Source organism: Acyrthosiphon pisum, chromosome A1 (genome assembly GCF_005508785.2).
Source record: "Acyrthosiphon pisum isolate AL4f chromosome A1, pea_aphid_22Mar2018_4r6ur, whole genome shotgun sequence".
In the NCBI taxonomy this organism is placed as follows: domain Eukaryota; kingdom Metazoa; phylum Arthropoda; class Insecta; order Hemiptera; family Aphididae; genus Acyrthosiphon; species Acyrthosiphon pisum.
The window spans coordinates 160,172,000-160,192,760 of NC_042494.1; the positions used below are offsets into that span (position 1 = coordinate 160,172,000).

Sequence of the window (20,761 nt, forward strand, 5' to 3'; positions counted from 1 at the left end):
TTCACTGCGCTTTTGAAAACTATTGGAAAAATTTTACTTTTAACCCCCCAAAATACCAACTAGATTCACTTTCCTATCAGAAAAAGTATTGTTGAAGAAAATTCAAACACTTTTACTGTCCTAGAAGGTGATGACAGACACAACAAAATAAATAAAAAAAAAACACACATCACTGTAAAACCAATACATTCATCGTTCCACTCAGAATCTAAAACAAAATAGAATTAATGTCTATAAAATGTAAAAATATACAATTTAATTAAAATATAAATAATACAACAAAAATATATTATTTACATTCCTTACTTATTGTTTCAATAATAACTAAAATAATCAGTGGCGCCCAACCCTATTTCTAGGTGAGCGGCCGCTACACCTTGAAAATAAGGGGTGGGTGGGTATAACATAAAATAATCAACTTGAAATATGTTCATAATTAATCACAGATTATATTGTTTAATACCTTAATATTTACTAATATTATCAATTAAAATATGATAAAATGTATAAAATAATATAGGTAATTTAGTTTGTAAAGGGGCGGGCGGGTGGGTAAAATTTTTTCTTGCTACACTTGAAAAATATATTTTGGGCGCCACTGAAAATAATTACAAAATAAAAATAAGTTATAGTAATCAACAGTTTTAAAATCATTTTTTTAATAAATAATACAAAAATCTCAATATAAAAAATATTATAAAAGCACGAAAAATTAACAATACGAATACAATTATTATGAAAAATTCACTTTCTTCTAATTCACATCTTTAATTTTGGCCAAAAGCTGTTCACATGTCGTTTTAGCATCTCCTAATAACATATTGGTATTTGGCTTGTAAAATATTGGATTTTCAACAGCTGCATATCCAAAACCCAAGGATCGCTTCATTACAATGACCTAAATTAGAAAAATATTAGAATTGAGTACCTACTAAAAACTGGTAATTTTTTTATTATCTCTTTTTTATTAATCAATTTTACCTGATTTGCATTCCAAACTTTTAACACTGGCATTCCAGCAATCACAGAATTTGGATCATCTTCAGCTCCAGAATTAACTATATCATTAGCACCAACCACTAACACTAAATCAGTTTTATTAAAATCATCATTAATTTCGTCCATTTCTAACATATCTTCATAGGGAATTCCAGCCTCTGCCAACAAAACATTTAACTGACCGGGCATGCGACCTAAGATAAATACATTCAATAATGAGTATCACTTTTTTATGAGGAGTAACAACATTCATCTAATAAAGCTAAACAAACAAAATACCTGCTACGGGGTGAATGCCAAAACGGACAGTTTTTCCACTTTTCTTTAAAATTGAAACCATTTCGGCCAATGGATATTGTGCTTTAGCAACACATAACCCATAACCTGTGAAACATTTGATTAGAATTTTATTAATGTATAAAAAGGTATTTCTTTGAATAAATTAAAAGTTGACTTTTGTTGTACCTACATTAGTGAAGTCACTAAGTTTTACTCACCAGGTAGTATGGATGTTATTAATTTCAAAAGAGCTTAAGACTTATAACATTTTAAAAATGATTCTAATTAGATTTTATAATTATACAAAATAAGCTTGCAATGTGTTGAATTAATATAATTTATAAATTTAAAATAAAAATACTTAACATAATGAAACCAAAAGCTTCTTTATTTCTATTAACTACCTATCTATATTCCTATTGTATTATAAATTATAAAATAGGTACATCGGTACCTACCTAATTAAATATATAGTTTCTCATTATATATAAGATATAACACACAAAGTAAATTTTGTTATCAATTATCATAGAATATTTCAACCATAGACATATAATATGTCTATGATTTCAACAAAACACATGAAGACTAAATTGAAAAACATCACAATAATAATATTAGCTAAGTATGAAACATTGATCAAACATTTTTTTCATCTTACCTGGTGTGATAATAATATTTTGTGAATTGATCAAGAGGTCAGCTACCTGATCAACATTTGTTTCTGAGTGTGTTCCAGATATTTTTTCTTGTGTAGTGGACTTAACAGGTTTATTACCAAAGCCACCAAGTATAACACTAGTCAGTGAGCGATTCATTGCCTTGAAATAAGTAATTAAACACATTTTTATATTAATCAGTCTTTAATAGGTACTCAATAATTGTAAGATTCGAACTTTCAGAACTACTACTATGCAGAATAACTTATTCCTAACCTTACACATGATGTAAGACAAGATAGCACCAGAGGAACCAATCAGAGCCCCTACAATTGTCATCAAGTTATTATTTAACATAAACCCTTCAGCACACAATGCCCATCCTGAATAACTATTTAACACTGTGATCACAACTGGCATATCAGCACCTAAAAGTTTTTAATTCATAAAATTATACAATAAATATACATTAAAGTTGTTATTGTTATTTATTTCATTTTCTATACATATTGTTGTTATTATAATCCTAATTTCACCCTGTGAATTCAAATATCAAATATTATAAGTACCTTATCTTATTTGATTTTGTTATATCTTAATGTTCACAACCATCTTTTAATTGTCAATATAATATACCTATTGCCATTATGGTTTTTTGGCCAATATCTCAATAATAAAAAAAAATGCTAAAAGTATAAATAAAATAGTTACCTCCAATAGATGAGGTTAGTGACAGCCCTAAAGCTGCCGAAAAGGCAGTAGCAGACGATAATGATGCCAATCCTCCAAACATTGATGGGTCATAGTAAAAGTATGCCATAGAAGCTAAGTTTCCGGCAAGAAGGGCTATATTTATTGTGTGTCTTCCCGGAAGCAATAATGGTGTTGAAGCCAAAATGCCTTGTAGTTTTCCATAAGCGATTAATGACCCACTAAATGTAATACCACCAATTGACGAACCTAAGAATAATGATGTCTTTATAACATTTGCGGTTGGGTCAGTTGCAAATAATGGGAAATCGTGCATGAATGTTGCTAAACAAGTTAACACTGCTGCTAAACCAACAAGACTAAAAATAATAGTTATATTAAGTTATGCACAAAAAAAATTTGAAAATTTATTTTGTCCTAGAAGTATACCTATGGAATCCCGCAACAAGTTGAGGTAGATCAGTAATTTGTATTCGTCTTGCTACAATTGAACCAATTGCACCTCCAAGACCAGTACACAATATCATTTGAGTTAAAACTTCTGTGGATGGTGCAATATATCCAAGTGTTGAGGCAATTCCACCACTGACTCCGATCTGTAACGAATTTAAATGAAAAATGCCTATTAAATTGTATTATTGTTATAATGATGTTTTAAAATACTGACTATTCCTAAATTATTTCCAAAGCGAGCTGTTTTTTGTGAACTCAAAGAAGCAATTGCACCAATACAGCATAAAGATGATCCCAATGCTGCAAAATTATGTATTTCTGGTAAACCATTCATAATGCCCCATGTATAACCACCAAAGAATACAGAAGCCGGTATCAAATATAACGCATTGTATTCTGGTGGGTCACCTGGCCTAAATATATTGATAACATATGTTTTGTTATTTTTTATTATGTCAGTGTACTATTTGTTTTGTCTCTCTGGCCCACCAGGCACGTAGTCAGAAAATATTCACTAGGTGGGCCAATGTTAGATGGGCCCCCTACCTAAATATATTACCTTGTACCTTGTAGGGGTGGGCACCTTACCTTTTTATATTATAATGTCATTTTATATATTAAGATAAAAAGAGGTAGTTATCAGAATATCATTACTATAATAAATATAGACGAGTTGACGACCATAATAATAATATAATTCTATATGAATCAATATAATGACAATACCCTTACTCAAAAGTATTTTAAAAATAGACATAAAAGTATACAACAGTCACTGTCTAGATAAGATAAGAATTACATGACATGCTAGTATGGTACCAGTATTGGGCTTTAAATAGCAATTATTTCCTAATCAATCGTTGACGATATTATGACTTATAAAGATAAATTATCACCGATTCTTGGTAGCAACACAATTTAAATGTAATACAATATACATATTTTATTCCAGAAATGGAAATGAATTGAATTTAGTTACGTAACTTATTTTAGATTCTAATTAAAACCCGATATATTTGATTTTATTTGTGTAATATTTAGACAATATTATAAATTTCATTAAAATTAAAAGCCACCGTATAATAATGGGCCCCTCTTAATATTTTGGGTGGGCCGGCCTACAGCCGGACACATAATAGGGTGGGCCAGGCACACCCTGCCCCCCCCTTAGCTGCGTGCCTGTGGCCCACACGCAACATAGACAAAACGCATTTACACAGAATCATCTTTTTTATGTTTTTTAGTAATTGTATAGTAAACAATAACAATAACGATAGAGAATATATTTTTAAGGTTATGACATAATAATTTGTCTAAATATTGTCTCAAAACAATTTAAACAATATATTTTAAATGTACAAATTTTTTTTAGATTTTGAGTGGAGCGAGGAAGCTAGTGGTTTTACTAGGACAGTATATGTAGAGCCTTAGTTTTACTATTGTGTTTTTTTTTTATCCTGTATACAAAATTTCTACCAGAAGAAGTGCTTTGATTTCAACATATTATAGTACCTTATCTTTTAGCAAATTGGATCAATATGGTAATTTAGGGAGGTAATCTTTCGATTTTCTCAATAGTTATTTAATGCCACGGGAAAAACCACCGACAAATTACGAAAAACCGCTAAAAATGGGATTTTAATTTCGAACGTTTTGTATATCACCATAGAAACGAATAAAAAAAATAATATTATAATATTAATTCAACTTACAGACTATAATAAAATAAATAATAACAATATAAAATATCCAGACTGACAAACCATCTCTGCTCAGAATAGTTTTTCTTATACAATGATATTATACCTATCATTGAATTCAACTTAAATACAATTCATTATACATTGACCCACTTGTAACCTAATGTACAGCAGAGCGACATCCACTCACCCACGTTTTGTTTATTTTAAGTCAAACACAAGGTCAAATAACAATAAAATATATGAACAATATATCATACCCTCAAAAATATTATTCTCTATCATTTTTGTAATAGTTTATTTTACTCTAAGATTACTCAAAAATCATAAAAACCAAAAGTGATTTATCTATGTTGCATGAGGGTCTGAGAGAGAAAACAAATATTGAGCTGACACCCTCTTAATATTAATTTAAAAAGGAAAAGTGTAGAATTTTACCAGCATAAAAATGAATTTACCTTTTGAACATTTGTAACATACGTTGAGTCACTACAAATCCACCAAATACATTAATAAACGATAAAAGTGCAGCTGATGCAGCTAATCCCTGAAAATAATAATTATTACTATAAATCAGTCTTAAATAAAAATGTGTAGGATACCTAGTTATTAGTTATTACCTGTACTGTGTCTGTAGGATAATATGATCCACCCATTAATAACAAACCTCCAACAGCTGTTATTCCTGATATGGCATTAGTAACGGACATTAATGGTGAATGCAATGCAGGAGTTACATCTGAATAATATTAATAATACATTTTTTTTATATACTTTATGATAATAATAAAAAACGTTTAAAAAAGCAGATAAAAAAATTGTACACTCACCCCAAACTGTATAATAACCAGCAATGCTAGCTAAGGAAAATGTAGATGCCATAATAGAGAAATGATGATTAGGAGATACAGCTCCAAATGCTAATAAACTACCGAGGCCTGTAGTCACTGCTAATGAATCTTTCAAATGTTTGCTGAGATGATCAACAGGTACAATTACAACTTGTTTTGAAACCATTTTACTCTCTTTTGGTAATTCAAGTTGTGGAGGTGGTGGTGGTGGCCATAATAAAACTCCTGATTTCAAAATAATACTTCCCCTTATAACTTCATCTTCTAAATTTATCCAAAACTGTTTATCACTGCCTATTGTTAGTAAAAATTTTGATATATTATTTGAATACAAAGAAGAACTTTGTGATGGAAGTTTAGATGGTAAGTCTGTTAGCCCTATGTGCACAACGTCATTATAAGTGTAAATTTCGCCAACACGAGTTGTTTCAATATTCCCGCCTGCTTCTGCAGCTAGGTCAACCACGACACTTCCAGGTTTCATGTTTTTAATGTGTTCCTATAAGTCATCTACATTTTAGAACATTTCACACCAATTTAAATATGCCAGTATAATATTAAGTCTTAAGTACTTTTAAAATCAACTTGGGTGCTTGTTTTCCTGGAATTAATGCGGTTGAAATAACAATGTCTACATCTTTTAGTTGCTTAGAAAACAACTCCATCTCCTCTTCAATAAATTCTTTGGACATCTCTTTGCTGTAACCCCCAGAAGTTGAACCTTCTTCCTAAAAAAAATTGATTTGATTGAATACAGTACCAAATGTATCAACCACACTTATTAGATATTATTGAGAGATATGCATAAACTATAAACCTTAATAGAAACAGTTAAAAATTGTGCTCCTAAAGATTCAACTTGTTCCTTGACAGCAGACCGTGTGTCAAATGCTCTGACAATGGCTCCCATATTCTTAGCCTGAGCGATAGCGGCTAAACCAGCTACACCTCCACCAATCACAAATACTTTAGCTGGCGGTGACTTCCCAGCCGCAGTTATTTGTCCTAAAATGTAATTATATTTTATAAAACAACATGTTTATGGTCTACGTGATATTAACATTTATGAACAAATATAAATTTTAACCGGCTAAAAATCTTGGGTAGTGATTTGCAGCTTCGATGACAGCTCTGTAACCAGCCACGTTTGACATAGAACTTAATACATCAAAAACTTGGGCTCTAGATATTCTAGGCATGCAGTCCATTGCTGGAAAGTAATACATTAACATTATAAAATATATTGTATACTTCATAACAATCATCATCGGCGTAAGCTATGGATAAGAGGGAGGCGGGCGACCTACTTAATATTAAACAGGGAAAATTCCCCCCATAGTATTTTGTAATTAATTAGTAAAATATTATCGAAAACGCATTTCAGGTTTTTATTCAGAAAAGTAAGCAAAATATTTTGAGCGATAAAGTATAGAAAAATGATAGGTATACCTTAACTTATACTTATTAGTTATTAGTTTATTTTTTATCAAATAATCACCTTTTTTTTATAAATTGTTAAAAAGATAACTTTTTTGAAAATGTTAAAATATTTAAATCGAAATTCAAACTACAGTAGACTCAATTATATATAGCTGAAAATTCGATTGAGCAAGAGTTCCGAATCATTGAGGGAAAAATAAATATATTTGTAAAAAAATGCAGTATAGGCCATGTATTAGGTACCTATGTTTATACCATATTTTTACCAACTATAATATTAATAGGTAGGTATAATACGTAACCAATGATTATCTTATAAATAAAAAAAAAAAATTTTCGTGAGCTAAAAAAATAGCATGCGTGTGAGCTACTTTTTAGCTGTCTAGGTATAGCCAGTATAAGGATTGAATAATTAAAATATAACCACCCTCAGTCTCAAAGAATCGATTGGTATAAATTGAAAACGGTCCAGTACTTTTTGAGTCTATTATACCTTCAGATACCTAAGCTAAGGTGGGTTAAAAATATTGAGTGATGAGTGGCCAAATATTAAAATTATAAGATAAAATTATTTTGCCAGATCAATTATATTATAATATTATCATGTAAGTGGCCAACCTTTATAATATAGAAAATATATACTAATTTTTCCTATGTATTTTTACTTTTTCTATGTTTTGTGCAACATTTCCAGAGTATAGTGAGTATATCGAAATGTTATATTATGGTCCGTCGACCATCCTGTCGAAAACTGTTAGAACATATTCCAATATATCGTTTTAATTTTTTTATTATTCCCTGGTCTAGTGATTGGAGAGTAAAAATATAATTTTACGACTAATATACGCCTATTGCTGAGGCATAACATTTAATGGTAGTGATAAACGATAAACGATACGATTAAAGTCGATAACAAAAATTAGGGAAATGTACATAATATGTATAAAACAATCTCATTATATATCATTTATATGTCATTTATCGAAGTATTTGAAAATATAGTCCTTAATACTATATAGCAGGAATGGGCAACTCAATGATGCTGGAGGACCAATTTCGAATGTGCGAAAATCTAGCGGGCCAGAGAACATAGAAAGCAAAAAAAAACCTAATGTTAACTATACTCCTATAAATAATATAATATTGTTTACATTCAATAGTTCAATACTAGATAAAAATTTATATCTACTTTTTACGATAAACATTATATCGGTTTTAATAATTTTATTAATATAATAAAAGTAAATACAGAAAAATCTTAATATTTTATATTTTCATAAACTAAATTGAAATGTAGCACGGGCCAGTGAAACATGGTACGCGGGCCACATCCGGACCGCGGGCCGCCAGTTGCCCATCCCTACTAAATAGGTAGGTATACTTGAAAATTCTCAAAATCATAACTTCAAATTCTGAAGTCAAAATTATGATAAAATGTGAGCAAGCATTTGCTTGGTGTACCATTATATTTATAAATATTAAGTAGTATGCAAAATGTTTTCATCGATTAAATTACCTACATTATTGAGTTTTGTGTAAATGTATTATGTTAACCTAATAGAACATTTACCTCAGATATTACGTTATACTACAGTCTAAAGATTTAGTAAATCTTATCTGTGGTCATACTTATAGGTTACTGACGTAAAATAAAGTTTGCACCCCCTTCCCCTCTATATAAATTTCCCAAGTTATGCACATGACAATCATAACTATTATAAAGTACTAGTAGTTACTAACACTTATACTAATTCTTAGGTACCTATAACTTACCAAAAACATTCATTTTTTTTATTGCCAGTTCTTTGATTAAATCATGATTTTTTGTTGGATAAAAATATGATATTAACGTGGAACCGTTTTTAAACAGAGGCACCTCGTTTGGAATGGGATGTCTGATCTTAAGTATAACATCTGAAAATTATAAAATATATTACCTATGTTAAAAATCAGTTTAAATATTAATCACGATATTTTAATAAAAAATTTAGAGAGTACATATACAGTAAATTAATTATTGTTCTAAACACATTATTACGTCCAACTGTACAATCTCATAAAATACATAGTAAATTATAATATATAGCAGGGGTGGCCAGCGAGAAGAGACTCGCGAGCCACCAAATATATTAATAAAAATTGAAGAGCCGAGATGTAAAAAAAAAAGGTCATATTATTGTATATTATGTGACCTTTTTTTTTTTCTTTTGGATAATGTTACGTTAAGATGCGAGTCGCGGTTTGGCCACCCCTGATATATAGTCTCTATACAATTCAATATATCAGGCATGGCAAACACTTGGCCCACGGATTCATTTTTTAGGGCCGAGTAGCTACCAATGTTATAACCAGTTAATAATTGTAAAAAAAAAATTACACAATTTTTCACTTTGTGTCACAACTAGGTATGTTAGAGAAAGGTATACATTATATTTTTTTCTGTCTTATCCTTCTAATAAATTGTAATTGAATAAGCATTGTAATGTTGTATAGTTTGTAGGTATTCTAATAGTAATGAATACAATAAAAAATGTGTATAGGTACAATTTTTTTTTCTCATTTAAAAACTAACACATATAATTTATACTTGTCACTTGTGTCGATATTTGCTAAAATTAACGGTAAAACTCCAAGGTCAAAAAATCTTATACCTAGATAATTAAAAAAATTATTATAAAATATAATAGGTATTTATACATATTACGTAGGTACCTTAGTACCTATACCTACATAATATATTATTGTATACAATTTACTGTGAAATTAGATAACCTTTTGAGTTTTTATTGAAGACTGAAGCCTATTGCAGTATTGTCCGCTAACTTTAAACTTAAAATGTATTGTTTTTGTGACACAACGAGTGACAAGGTACCTATATCTAAAGTAATAAGATGATAATTAATAATAATAATTCATATACGCAATAGATAAACGCAAAACACGTCATTAAATTATATTGCGTACCTAAATTTTAACTATGTAAATAATAATATAATAATATAACAACATAAAGTATTATGTACTATATTGCCGAGTGCTGATTAACGATTATAATAATTCCAATTATTTGAAGCCATTAAATCTCCGTTAAATTCGCTAATTGCTTACATAATAATATAAAACAAAACTCTTAAAATCCTTAAGACATTTTAATAAAGTATTTAGTTATTACGAGTTACGAGTAAATTGTAAATTTAAATAATTAAAACGAATAGGACTGCTAAATTAAAAAATTACTATTTTTATTATATAAGTTAGTAAAGATAACAAGTTTAATACCTATATATAGCACCTACCGCAATGTTTTAATTGTTTCAAAATAAATTTTAATGAAAAAAATAATATAAATTATTGTTTCTTAATTTATGCACCCTAATTGGTTTAGAATATTATTTCTAAACATAAAATGTACATAGCTTTAACATATATACAAGTATACAACCAATATATTATATAACTAGATATTATACAGATAAATACCTAATATATAACCAATAATGTAACCAATAATATAAAATTTACGGAAAAAATGTTTTGGAATTGTCCGTAAAAACCCCTTTTAAATCAAAACAATAATTTGTACCTACCTATACTAATAAATATTACTTATTACAGTTCTATACAAAAAACTATTTACTCCAATTTTTAATTAGTAATTTTGTCCTATGATAATGATTTAAACTATAGGTACCACCTATATATAGGTATATTACATAATATAATATATAAAATACCTATACAATAATATATTATCAAACACATTTTTAATTAAGGTCAACGTATAAATGTTAAATCATCAAATAAATTATCTACATATAACTACTTAAAAATGATAGTAATTTTTAGTTATAATTTACAACATATAAAAGTAGGTACCTATAATAAATAGTTGAATACTGAATATATACACCTATTAAGAATTACGTATAATCAGGCTTCGTCGGCACCAAATATATTAATTATAACAGATAACAAATAACTCTTTACCAACCTCCGGGATCTTTTCATTAATTACAATTTTGAAAATTATTTTATTATCTAGCCATCTAGGTATATAGACATATATGGTTTAGTGGTTTACGATCAGTTATTTGGTGGCCTCTTGATATTATATATTGAATATATTATATTATAATTTAATATTCAAAGAAAAAAGTCAAATATTTATTTAATTTAATATCACTATGGATGATTTGTAAAACTTCAACTTGACAATCTTGATATAATGATATTTATAAATATTAAATACACCTAGGACCTACAGTCAGGGGGAGTATTTAAATGTTTTTGGTGTTAAAACACCTTCCATCAGCCGTATTTATGAAAAAAACATGTAGGTATGTCCTATAATATAGGACCTATATGCTTCAGATTTCTACAAAATATTATATGTTGTCTCGTGGTTTTATTTCATATTTAATGTTATTAAAAAGATGACTGATAACTATAATGGAGAGTGTGTAAGGCCACCACATTTTATATTTAAGTATACCATTGAAACAACCCCCTAACAAATTCCTGGTTACGGACCTTAGGAACTAAGACGAGTAGGACATGTCGTATTAGTCTAGCTATCTCAGGGCAGATCCAGAAATGTTTCACGGAGGAGGCGCCAAATTAGATTAATTAAAACCAATATGTAAAGGAACTTTGGAAACTGTTTATCGATGACGGAACGCAATATAGCTATAACATAGTAACAAACTTACACACTACCTACTACACTCAACACACATTTTTTGTAGGTAATTTTATAATGCTCTATAGTTAGTAGTTGTAATGATAAACTACGAAAATAATCGAAAAACCCAATATATTATATACATAATGCAAACCTATTTTTAGGGATTTGGTGGGGCGCACGCCCGCCTTGGATCCGCGCTTGTGCCATCTAGGAATCTGAGTGGGCCAAATAAGGATCTCCTCTAAATTTAAAAAATGTGAATTGGGAATAGCGCAAGTGCCAAGGTATAACAAGGAAGTAATCAAAAATTGTATTCCAAATTTAAAGGAAAGGGTCAAATCAGGTTCAGGAGTGATAGCGACAATGCGACATCGCTATTAAAAACTGCCAACTAGAGAGTAGACGGCTTTAACGTAGTTTTGTAATAAAATATCATTTAAAATTTAACAGTGAATACCTACTATAATATTATAATCTCATGATTAAAAGTTAATTACGTTATTATTATCAATCTCAATTCTGGCGAATGGTGATTAAAATTTAAAACAAAAAATAAATAGGTGGCACGTAAAAGCGCAAATTACACGATTTTTATACAGCCAGAGAACACACAATTATATTTTGTTATCTGGTTTAACTAAAATCCATTTAATTAATTGCTTACCAACTATCAGCTCAAAATGTAAAGTTCATAATATTACATTTTCAAATTTTGTCGTAAAAATATATAAATAATCAATTTCAGTAGAAATATGTGTACCTATTGTATAGATAATGATGAATTGTAAATACCGATATGGTAGTAGATCTGTAACTATAGAACAATTAGGTATTGCAAAGTTATTTTTAAGACTGGTACCTACTTAAGAGGACGTGATACCCGCATGTGTTGTCTCCGTCTTACAAGTGCATAACATAGCAAATTATACGCAAAGCAGAATACGTGTAGCTCCGTTAGCTTAAAAATTAGAGTAAATTGACCTCTTATAAAATCTAAAGGTAAGATTATCCAGACAACCTCATGAGCTTTTTATTATATTTTAATTTTTAAGCGAGTTATGAGTACCTACTTTAAAATGCACAAACAATTTACAATTTTAAAATACTCATAGCTCACTTTAAAATTAAAATATAATAAAAAGCTCATGAGGTTATCTAGATAATAATCTTACCTTTAGATTTTATAAGAGGTCATACGGAGACAACACATGCGGGTATCACGTCCTCTTAATATTAATTTATAAGGGCCAGTTGTACCATCTCAGATTAAAGTTAACCGGAGTTTAATCGGCCAAATTTGCCCGGTTAAGTATCTGTTATCAGCTGATTAAGCTTAATCGAAATTTAACCGTAGACGGTACAACTGGCCCATAGAATTAAAGTTTAGCTAGTACAGTGGCAAGGGGACCCCCTTTGAAGTTTATGATGAAGTTAAACTCTTTATAGCAATATATTATATTGCTATGTTATAATATATTCTTCCATCCTGCAATCTTTAAATATATCATGGCCGCATAGGGGTAATCTAGGGGGGTAACTGCCTCCTCAGATATTTAACTGAGTGAACTATAGTTTCATTTTACCTTATACTGTATATTCTTAGTTTTACCACAGTTTGCTCCCCCCAAGAATTTACCCTAGATTACGCCTATGGGGGCATGACAAGGGCCCTCTCAGAATTTTTTTAAAATTACATATATAAACATTTTACCTGATTGTTTATTGACTTTTATACTAAGAATAATTTTACATTTTCGTTAAAGCAGTAATAACGAGTTTTTGTATTATGATCGTAACAATGATTAGTATCCCAGTATCTTGTAGCCTATAAGTGCCTAACACCTAAGTAAATATTAGGTAGTTAAGTAAATATTAGGTAGTTTAGCAAATATTGATTAGTAACATAGAATATCCGAAGTCTGAAATTAAATGAAAATTTTTTTTTCCAAAAAACACATCCCAGACGTGTGAATACGTAATTTATGACTGCAGCTTACCCGAATCGAACGCGCTTTCTCTGGAAACGATCTCGGCTCCAGCGAGTTCGTAATCTCGATCTCTGAACTTGGATTCGGCACCCGCATTCCGTTCGATTCTTACGTTCCAGCCGAGTTTCGTCAAGAGCTCCGCAGAACTCGGCACCAGGGCCACTCTGGAAATTAATTAAAAGCATGACATAAACAAACAACGGTCGTTGAACCGTCGCGGCCTTGCGGGGTCCGCAGGTTGATGGCACGGGGAAGTGTACACGTGCAGTACAGTATGTAAATAATAAACGAATATTATAGTTCACCTCTTCTCCCCTGACCAAGTCTCCTTCGGCACGCCCACTCTGAGTCGGCTGTAGGGCACTCTCGGTTCCGCGGCCGTGGAACCGGACCCGCGTGCGACGGCGGCGGCGATGCGCGAATGTCGGCGCGACGCCGCACCAGCTACTAACCGGAACATACCGCGGATATACCGGATGGTGGTCCGATATCGATAACAGTTGGTATTTGGTACCTACAGACTACAGTTGGGAGGCGACAACGAAATAATATTAAAATATATAATATTATATAGCTGATTATATTAAGTACGAAGTACCTATAGTACAGTAGTAGCTACGCACGAGTACGCTCTACGCGTCTACACTCGCGTCGGTGGTGGACGAGATTGTCGATTGTCGGCAAGTGGAAACGTTTTTTCCTCTTCTGTCGATTTTATTATTTCGTTACTCCCGACGAAACCGTACGACTGTACGAGTGTTATGCGTAGATGCGGTGCGCGCGCATACACGATATAATATATCTATTATTATTTTATGATGTCCAAATAACGAACGAATAAAAAGACGGAAACGACGACGACGAAAGAATATAATATTATTATTTACGAAAATAAGTCGTGAACCCGTGACACGTCGTCGGACGCGACAAGCTCCCACGCGAGTGCATACTGCATTTTTATACACGGCGGCAAAATAACTTAATAAAATTATTCCGAATATATTATTATATATTCCGTCAAGAGCGCCACGCGGTATGTCAGTATACGAGCTCCTCCCATTTGTGATGTAATAACAATATAATATAAGCTCGCAGGCATTCTCCATATACGAGTGAATACACTCGTCAAAATCAAAACAATGGCATACCGACGGAGGCGATGCTTTGATGGCTATTACTACGTTTCGTGAGCGTCTTCAATTTTTTCAAAAATTGTCGATTTTGACTATTTAACACTGCACAAGGGTGAAACTCGTACCCCTTACAATATTAGCATCTGGAGGGTGACCGGAGTGTTATAATTTATAGTTGCACACTTGCACCAGAAATTTCGAGGGGCGTGTGACATGAATTTACTCCTTTTGACTACATTTTGTCCGTTCACAAATGCTCGATATTTATGCATAGACAATTTTAGAAAAATATTCTGCTGTATTTCTGCTTTATATTATGAAATTCGAATTCAAAATAAATAGTGCGGTTTCATCTATCACTATCAAACATAAGGGTGAATAATTATCCTTTTAGACTTTATTGTATAAATTGGTATTTATGACTGAATGAGATTCAGCATAATAAAAAACATTATGCGTAATATGATCAATAAATAGCCCTACATTGCAATGTTAATAAATTATAATCTTATATATTCTTATCTATGTAAACTCTATAATATATTAGTATATTACTGCATTAAAAATAATAATACTAAGCTCACAAGAATTGTAAAAAATAATAATTACATTTTGCCATTTTGGAAAGAATACCTATACCTGAATAAGTATTGGGTATAGGTACGCTGGATATAAATACAATATCACCCTTTTATTGCTTGTAATTAAAATCTCACAATGTTATATTATAGTTTTGTCGACTTTCATCGCCGCTACTAAATAGAAAATCATCGCAAGTTGATTTATTAAAATTTCTTTGATGATACGTATTCCTCATATAAAAATTGAAGAATACACAACTCCATCATTCATTCACTAATCAGTGTTATCTTTATACCTATACTTTATAGTTTATACAAATTCTAAAATTGGATTTTTCACATTCCGCTTCAACACAGGACTGAATAATCCTCAATACGCGTCTACGCATGTTACAAAAAAAAGGAACAAAAAAACTTTTATATGGACTACCTTGGCCATTATTTGACGAATCTACTTTCCAAAAACTCTTTCGTATGGCAGAGAAATAATATACATTAGGTATAGGAATAAACGTTATAAAGTATTAAGGTTTGATGTTAAAGAAATCGCTCTGTATACTATAATGACTATATAGTATATTGTATATAAATATATAATAATATAATATAACACGTATATTCGATTGAATAATATTACATTCAAGATTAAACTATTATAATAATCTTTATAAAGAGGATTCTACAACCTCTTAATGGGTTAATAGTTTCTACACTTTCAGAATCAATATAATATTATGTTTTATTTACAAACAAACGTATTAATCGTATTATAATATACGCTTCAATAACATTATTGATTCTTTTGCTGGTATTCTTGAACACATAGAGATAGGTAAATTATATTAATCCTAATGTAGTTATGTGTTGTGTAAATAAATATTATTGTTCAAGATAGGAATATCTCAAGAGGATGACAGCGCACTGTTTGTTTTCACTCTCTGGCGTGACCACACGCATCATATTATACAAAACGCATTTACGCATTTATGTTTTTGAGTAATCACTAATCTTAGAGTAAAATTACCTATTACAAAAATATAGAGGATAATATTTTTTAGGGTAATGGGTATGACGATACCTGGACGTCCCCCCCTGCGGGAATCTTAACGGTACTGGACGTTTCCCCACCAGTCTGAGACATTTCCCCCCCCCCCCGACTCAATATACATTAGTATACACAGTATATTTTTTTTACACATATTAATAGGTTTGAAAATGGGTTCTTTGGATTTACCCGAAATATACAATCATCATAATATATAATATCATATATCATATCGGCATCTATCGATTATCATCATTCACGTTATTTATTTATTTATTTATTTATTAAATTTAATGGGTAATGATTGATAAACCTACCTCAAATTATCTAAACTAATAACAAGATTTTTTGCTTTTATATCTCTTAGTGGTTAGTATAGTTCGTAACATAATTGTACCCAAACAGTTCGTACTTGTGCATTTTATAATGGATATAATATAAATAATTGAAACAATAACAGGTGGTAAAAAAATCATATTTCAAAATTTTGTATATGTTAAACAAAAATGTGTTAAATTGGGCATACTTTGGAATTGTATAAAAAAATCTAAAAATATTGAAAATAGTTGTCAAGGAAGTATTAAAACCGATGACAGTATTAAAGTTATTGTTTCTACAACTAAACATAATAACCATAGAGCCTGCTCAGTTGAAGTTGATGAGGTAATAAAAACGTTATCATCAATGAAAAATAATGCAAAAAACATTCTGAGCCGCCTTCAATTATATTTTCCAAAGCTACAATAAATTTATCTAACGAAGCGAAGTTGTTAATGCCGGCCGAAAACAGTGTAAAAAGAAGTTTAAGAAGAATTAAAAATGCATCTTATCCACCCTTATAGTACCAGTAAATGAGTTAAAAGTGACTGGTATATGGGCAACAACAGGAGGTGAAAATCTTCAGCCATTTGTATTATATGACAATGAAAATAATGAAAATATAATTATAATTTTTTCATCTCCTGAAAGTTTGGAAGTATTAAAAACTTCAAAATATTGGTATATGGATGGAATACATTCAACTGCACCTACAGGCTTTAACCAAGCTTACATTATTCATGTTAAAATGGGCTCTGTTACAATTCCTTTGGTGTACATAATTCTTCAAAATAAAACAAAACAGATTTATACCGAAATGCTTTCCGTCATTTGTGCAAAATGTCCAAATTGTGAAGTGGTACAAATAACAAAAGACTTTGAGAAAGCTGTCATTCTTGCAATTGAAGAAGTACTACCGAAAGTAAAAATTCACTGTTGCTATTTTCACCTGTCAAAAACAATAAAGAAGACAGACAGTTCCAACGAGATGTCGCAATGATAACTGGTCTTGCATTTTTACCAGTCAATTATGTCAAAAAAGGTATGTATATTATGAATAATAACTGTTTTTGTTCATAAATAGGTAGATGTAGATTGTGGTTGTGTTTTAGGTACTTATGGACATTCTATATGAACAATTTCATAACCAAGATGCTGATCAAATTCTTAAGTACTTTGATACAACTTATGTTAACGGTCGTTATAGAAATAAAAAAAAACGTAGAATTAAAGTACATTCTTACCAGAACACCTCCGTTATTTCCACCTTCCATATGGAACGTGTTTGAGTTGACTAAAGCTGGTAAAGGTAGAACAAACAATATTTCGGAAGGGTGGAATAATACATTTACAACTCTCATGCGGATTAATCATCCAAATATTTGGCTTTTTATTGAAGCTCTACAGATGAGCAACTCAATTGCATCAATCTAAATTTTAAATTATAGAGCAGGAGCTTTTCGTAATAATTTAGGTAAAGATGATAGGTTAAAAAAGTTATGTGAAAGTTTTTCAAATGATGATATTTTAAATTTTTTAATTTCTGTGAGCTATCTTACCAGAATAAAAAAATGAAAATATACATTTATACAATTATATTTATTATATTATTATTTTATTATATTTATACATTAATTTAATCGTTTGCACATTTATTTATTTGCATTGTATATTATTATTGCTTATGTGTTTGTGTAATTATGACGTTATTATATTCCGTGAGCTACCTATAACTTACCAGAATAAAATATATTAGTTGGGTTATTTTGATTTGTATTATTTAATTTTTGCAAACAGTACATTTATTTACATCATACAATTATATTTATATATTAATTTAATCATTTGTACATTTATTTATTTTCTTTGTATATTATTATTGTTTAATATTAATTTTTTTTTTGTCCGGGAGGGGGACGTCCATTGTATCAAGGGGAAAAAGCACGGGGGGAAACGTCCTAGATTCGGGTATGACATATCGGTTTTATATTTTGTTGTTATTTGACTTTGTATTCGACTTTCAAAATAACAAAAAAATGTTGTACATTTAAATAATTTTTAAATTGTTTTGAGAAAATATTTAAGCAAATCGATATATTTTACCCTCAAAAATAAGATTATTCAAAAACATAAAAAAAAATGATTCTGCGTAAATTTGTTTTGTCTATTCTCTTATAGTCTTATAAAACATAATATATTATAATATATTTATAATTCATAATTTATATTTTTATAATATTATGTACCTAATAATTTTGTATAATCGATACACCGAATCAAGTCACTTATCAGTCAGTCAGTAATCAGTATCAATACCTAGTCAGTTACAAATTATAATATCAGTATTCAATGTGCGTTAGTAACTATATAATATATTATATATACTGACTTACCAGTCTTACCTTCTATAGTTACTATAGGCAAGGCATTTAGACTGTTTAGAGCCCCATCTTAACATCATAAACTACCTATAAATAATAGTTTCTTTCGGTTATCTATATAGAAATTTAGAGAGTTTTTATAAATTATAATCACGCCATCACGGCCTATACAAATTGTATTATTGACTTATTGGCTATTGCCTATTGCCTATTGGATACCTACATGTTTATCCCTCTGTTTAGGCCTAAGTGCCCGCAGTAAATAGATAAATAGTTAAAAGCAGAATTTTTGGTCGCATAAACATATGGTTCATGAGCCACTAAATCATGTTTAAGAGGTCATTAGCTCACTATTACGTAAGCCAATGCCCATTAGGATATTATAAAGTATATTCTATATCAAAATTCAAAAATCATAGATCTAAGACCGTATTAGAAAAAATACCGAAGAATACCGTATGTCGTATATAAATAGGTGTAAATAGAATATAGATATACCATATACGTTAGTAGGTTTGAATCGTTTGAGACTTCGAGTTACTATTAAAAGTTAAAACTACTATACTGATCGTAGGTATTTGCACCATGGTATAAATATTGTATTAAAAGGTAGCTTAAAATTAGTTCAGATATTTTGAAAATTATTGTTTTGTGTATAGAAAATTGTAATACAAGTATACAACTATATAAGTATATAAGTAGGTAAATAGTGAAATGTTCCAACTTTCAAGTTTCTACAGTTAAATATTTATTTAATTACAACCATAAATAACTACATAGGAGGAAAACACTTATTTTTAGTTTAAATACTCAATTTTCTTCAAAATTAGAACTTAAATTTATAAAATAATGTACTTATGTACCTATTTTCAATATTTTTAACTCTAGTAAGAACTTATGAGGAATTTGCCATCTGGTGTTGTACTCTCAAGCTTTATAATCTAGGAATTAAAATTGCACATAAACTTAAAGAAATACAAAAACGTAAAAAAGGCTAAAATTTAAAATAAAAATCATAAATTATAATATCATATATAGAAAATGGTATTATGGATGTTTCATGAATTTCGAGTCCCTAGTTATTCGTATATGAATAATGAATTACAACAAAAATGAAAATTAATTTAATTAGAAGTGACGACACACAAAAATTTATTATGTTTATTATATAATATAATATAATATATTTTATTATAGAATTTAATAGATATCTCATATATCTAATATATATTATATATATTAATATAGGTATAATAAACCTTAGCCAATAAAATTGTTTTTTTTTTAAATCGGTGATCGTCTTAATTGTTATGAGGTGTAGGTAGGTACATGTTCCACAAGGAGAGGGTGAATTCATATTGGTTTTACAGTCTCCGCGCAGGTCATGGTTAGTCAAAAAATATCTTACCCAATGTTAGATTTAGGTAGATACATAAGCGCAATTTCAACTTTTGATTTGGGGGGCTAAATATATTAAAGACAAGCAGACCATTGCAATTGTATATCCTGTTTTTTTTTTTTGGGGGGGGGGGGGGGGGG

General features: G+C 29.9%; 1 protein-coding gene across 1 annotated transcript; it reads right to left on the minus strand.

The window, feature by feature from the left end:
• Nucleotides 1-239: 239 nt before the first annotated feature.
• LOC100162003 (NAD(P) transhydrogenase, mitochondrial) lies at nt 240-14,718 on the minus strand. The gene is made up of 18 exons (XM_001948245.5): nt 14,363-14,718; nt 14,070-14,285; nt 13,774-13,928; nt 8,866-9,006; nt 6,740-6,862; nt 6,470-6,657; nt 6,225-6,380; nt 5,632-6,151; nt 5,422-5,540; nt 5,260-5,348; nt 3,316-3,514; nt 3,078-3,244; nt 2,649-3,007; nt 2,214-2,365; nt 1,940-2,099; nt 1,279-1,383; nt 982-1,193; nt 240-898 (listed from the first exon to the last, which is right to left on the minus strand). The coding sequence occupies exons 2-18, from the start codon at nt 14,222-14,224 to the stop codon at nt 755-757; spliced, it is 3,144 nt and encodes a 1,047-aa protein (XP_001948280.4). The 5' UTR covers nt 14,225-14,285; nt 14,363-14,718; the 3' UTR covers nt 240-754.
• Between the last annotated feature and the right edge of the window lie 6,043 nt (nt 14,719-20,761).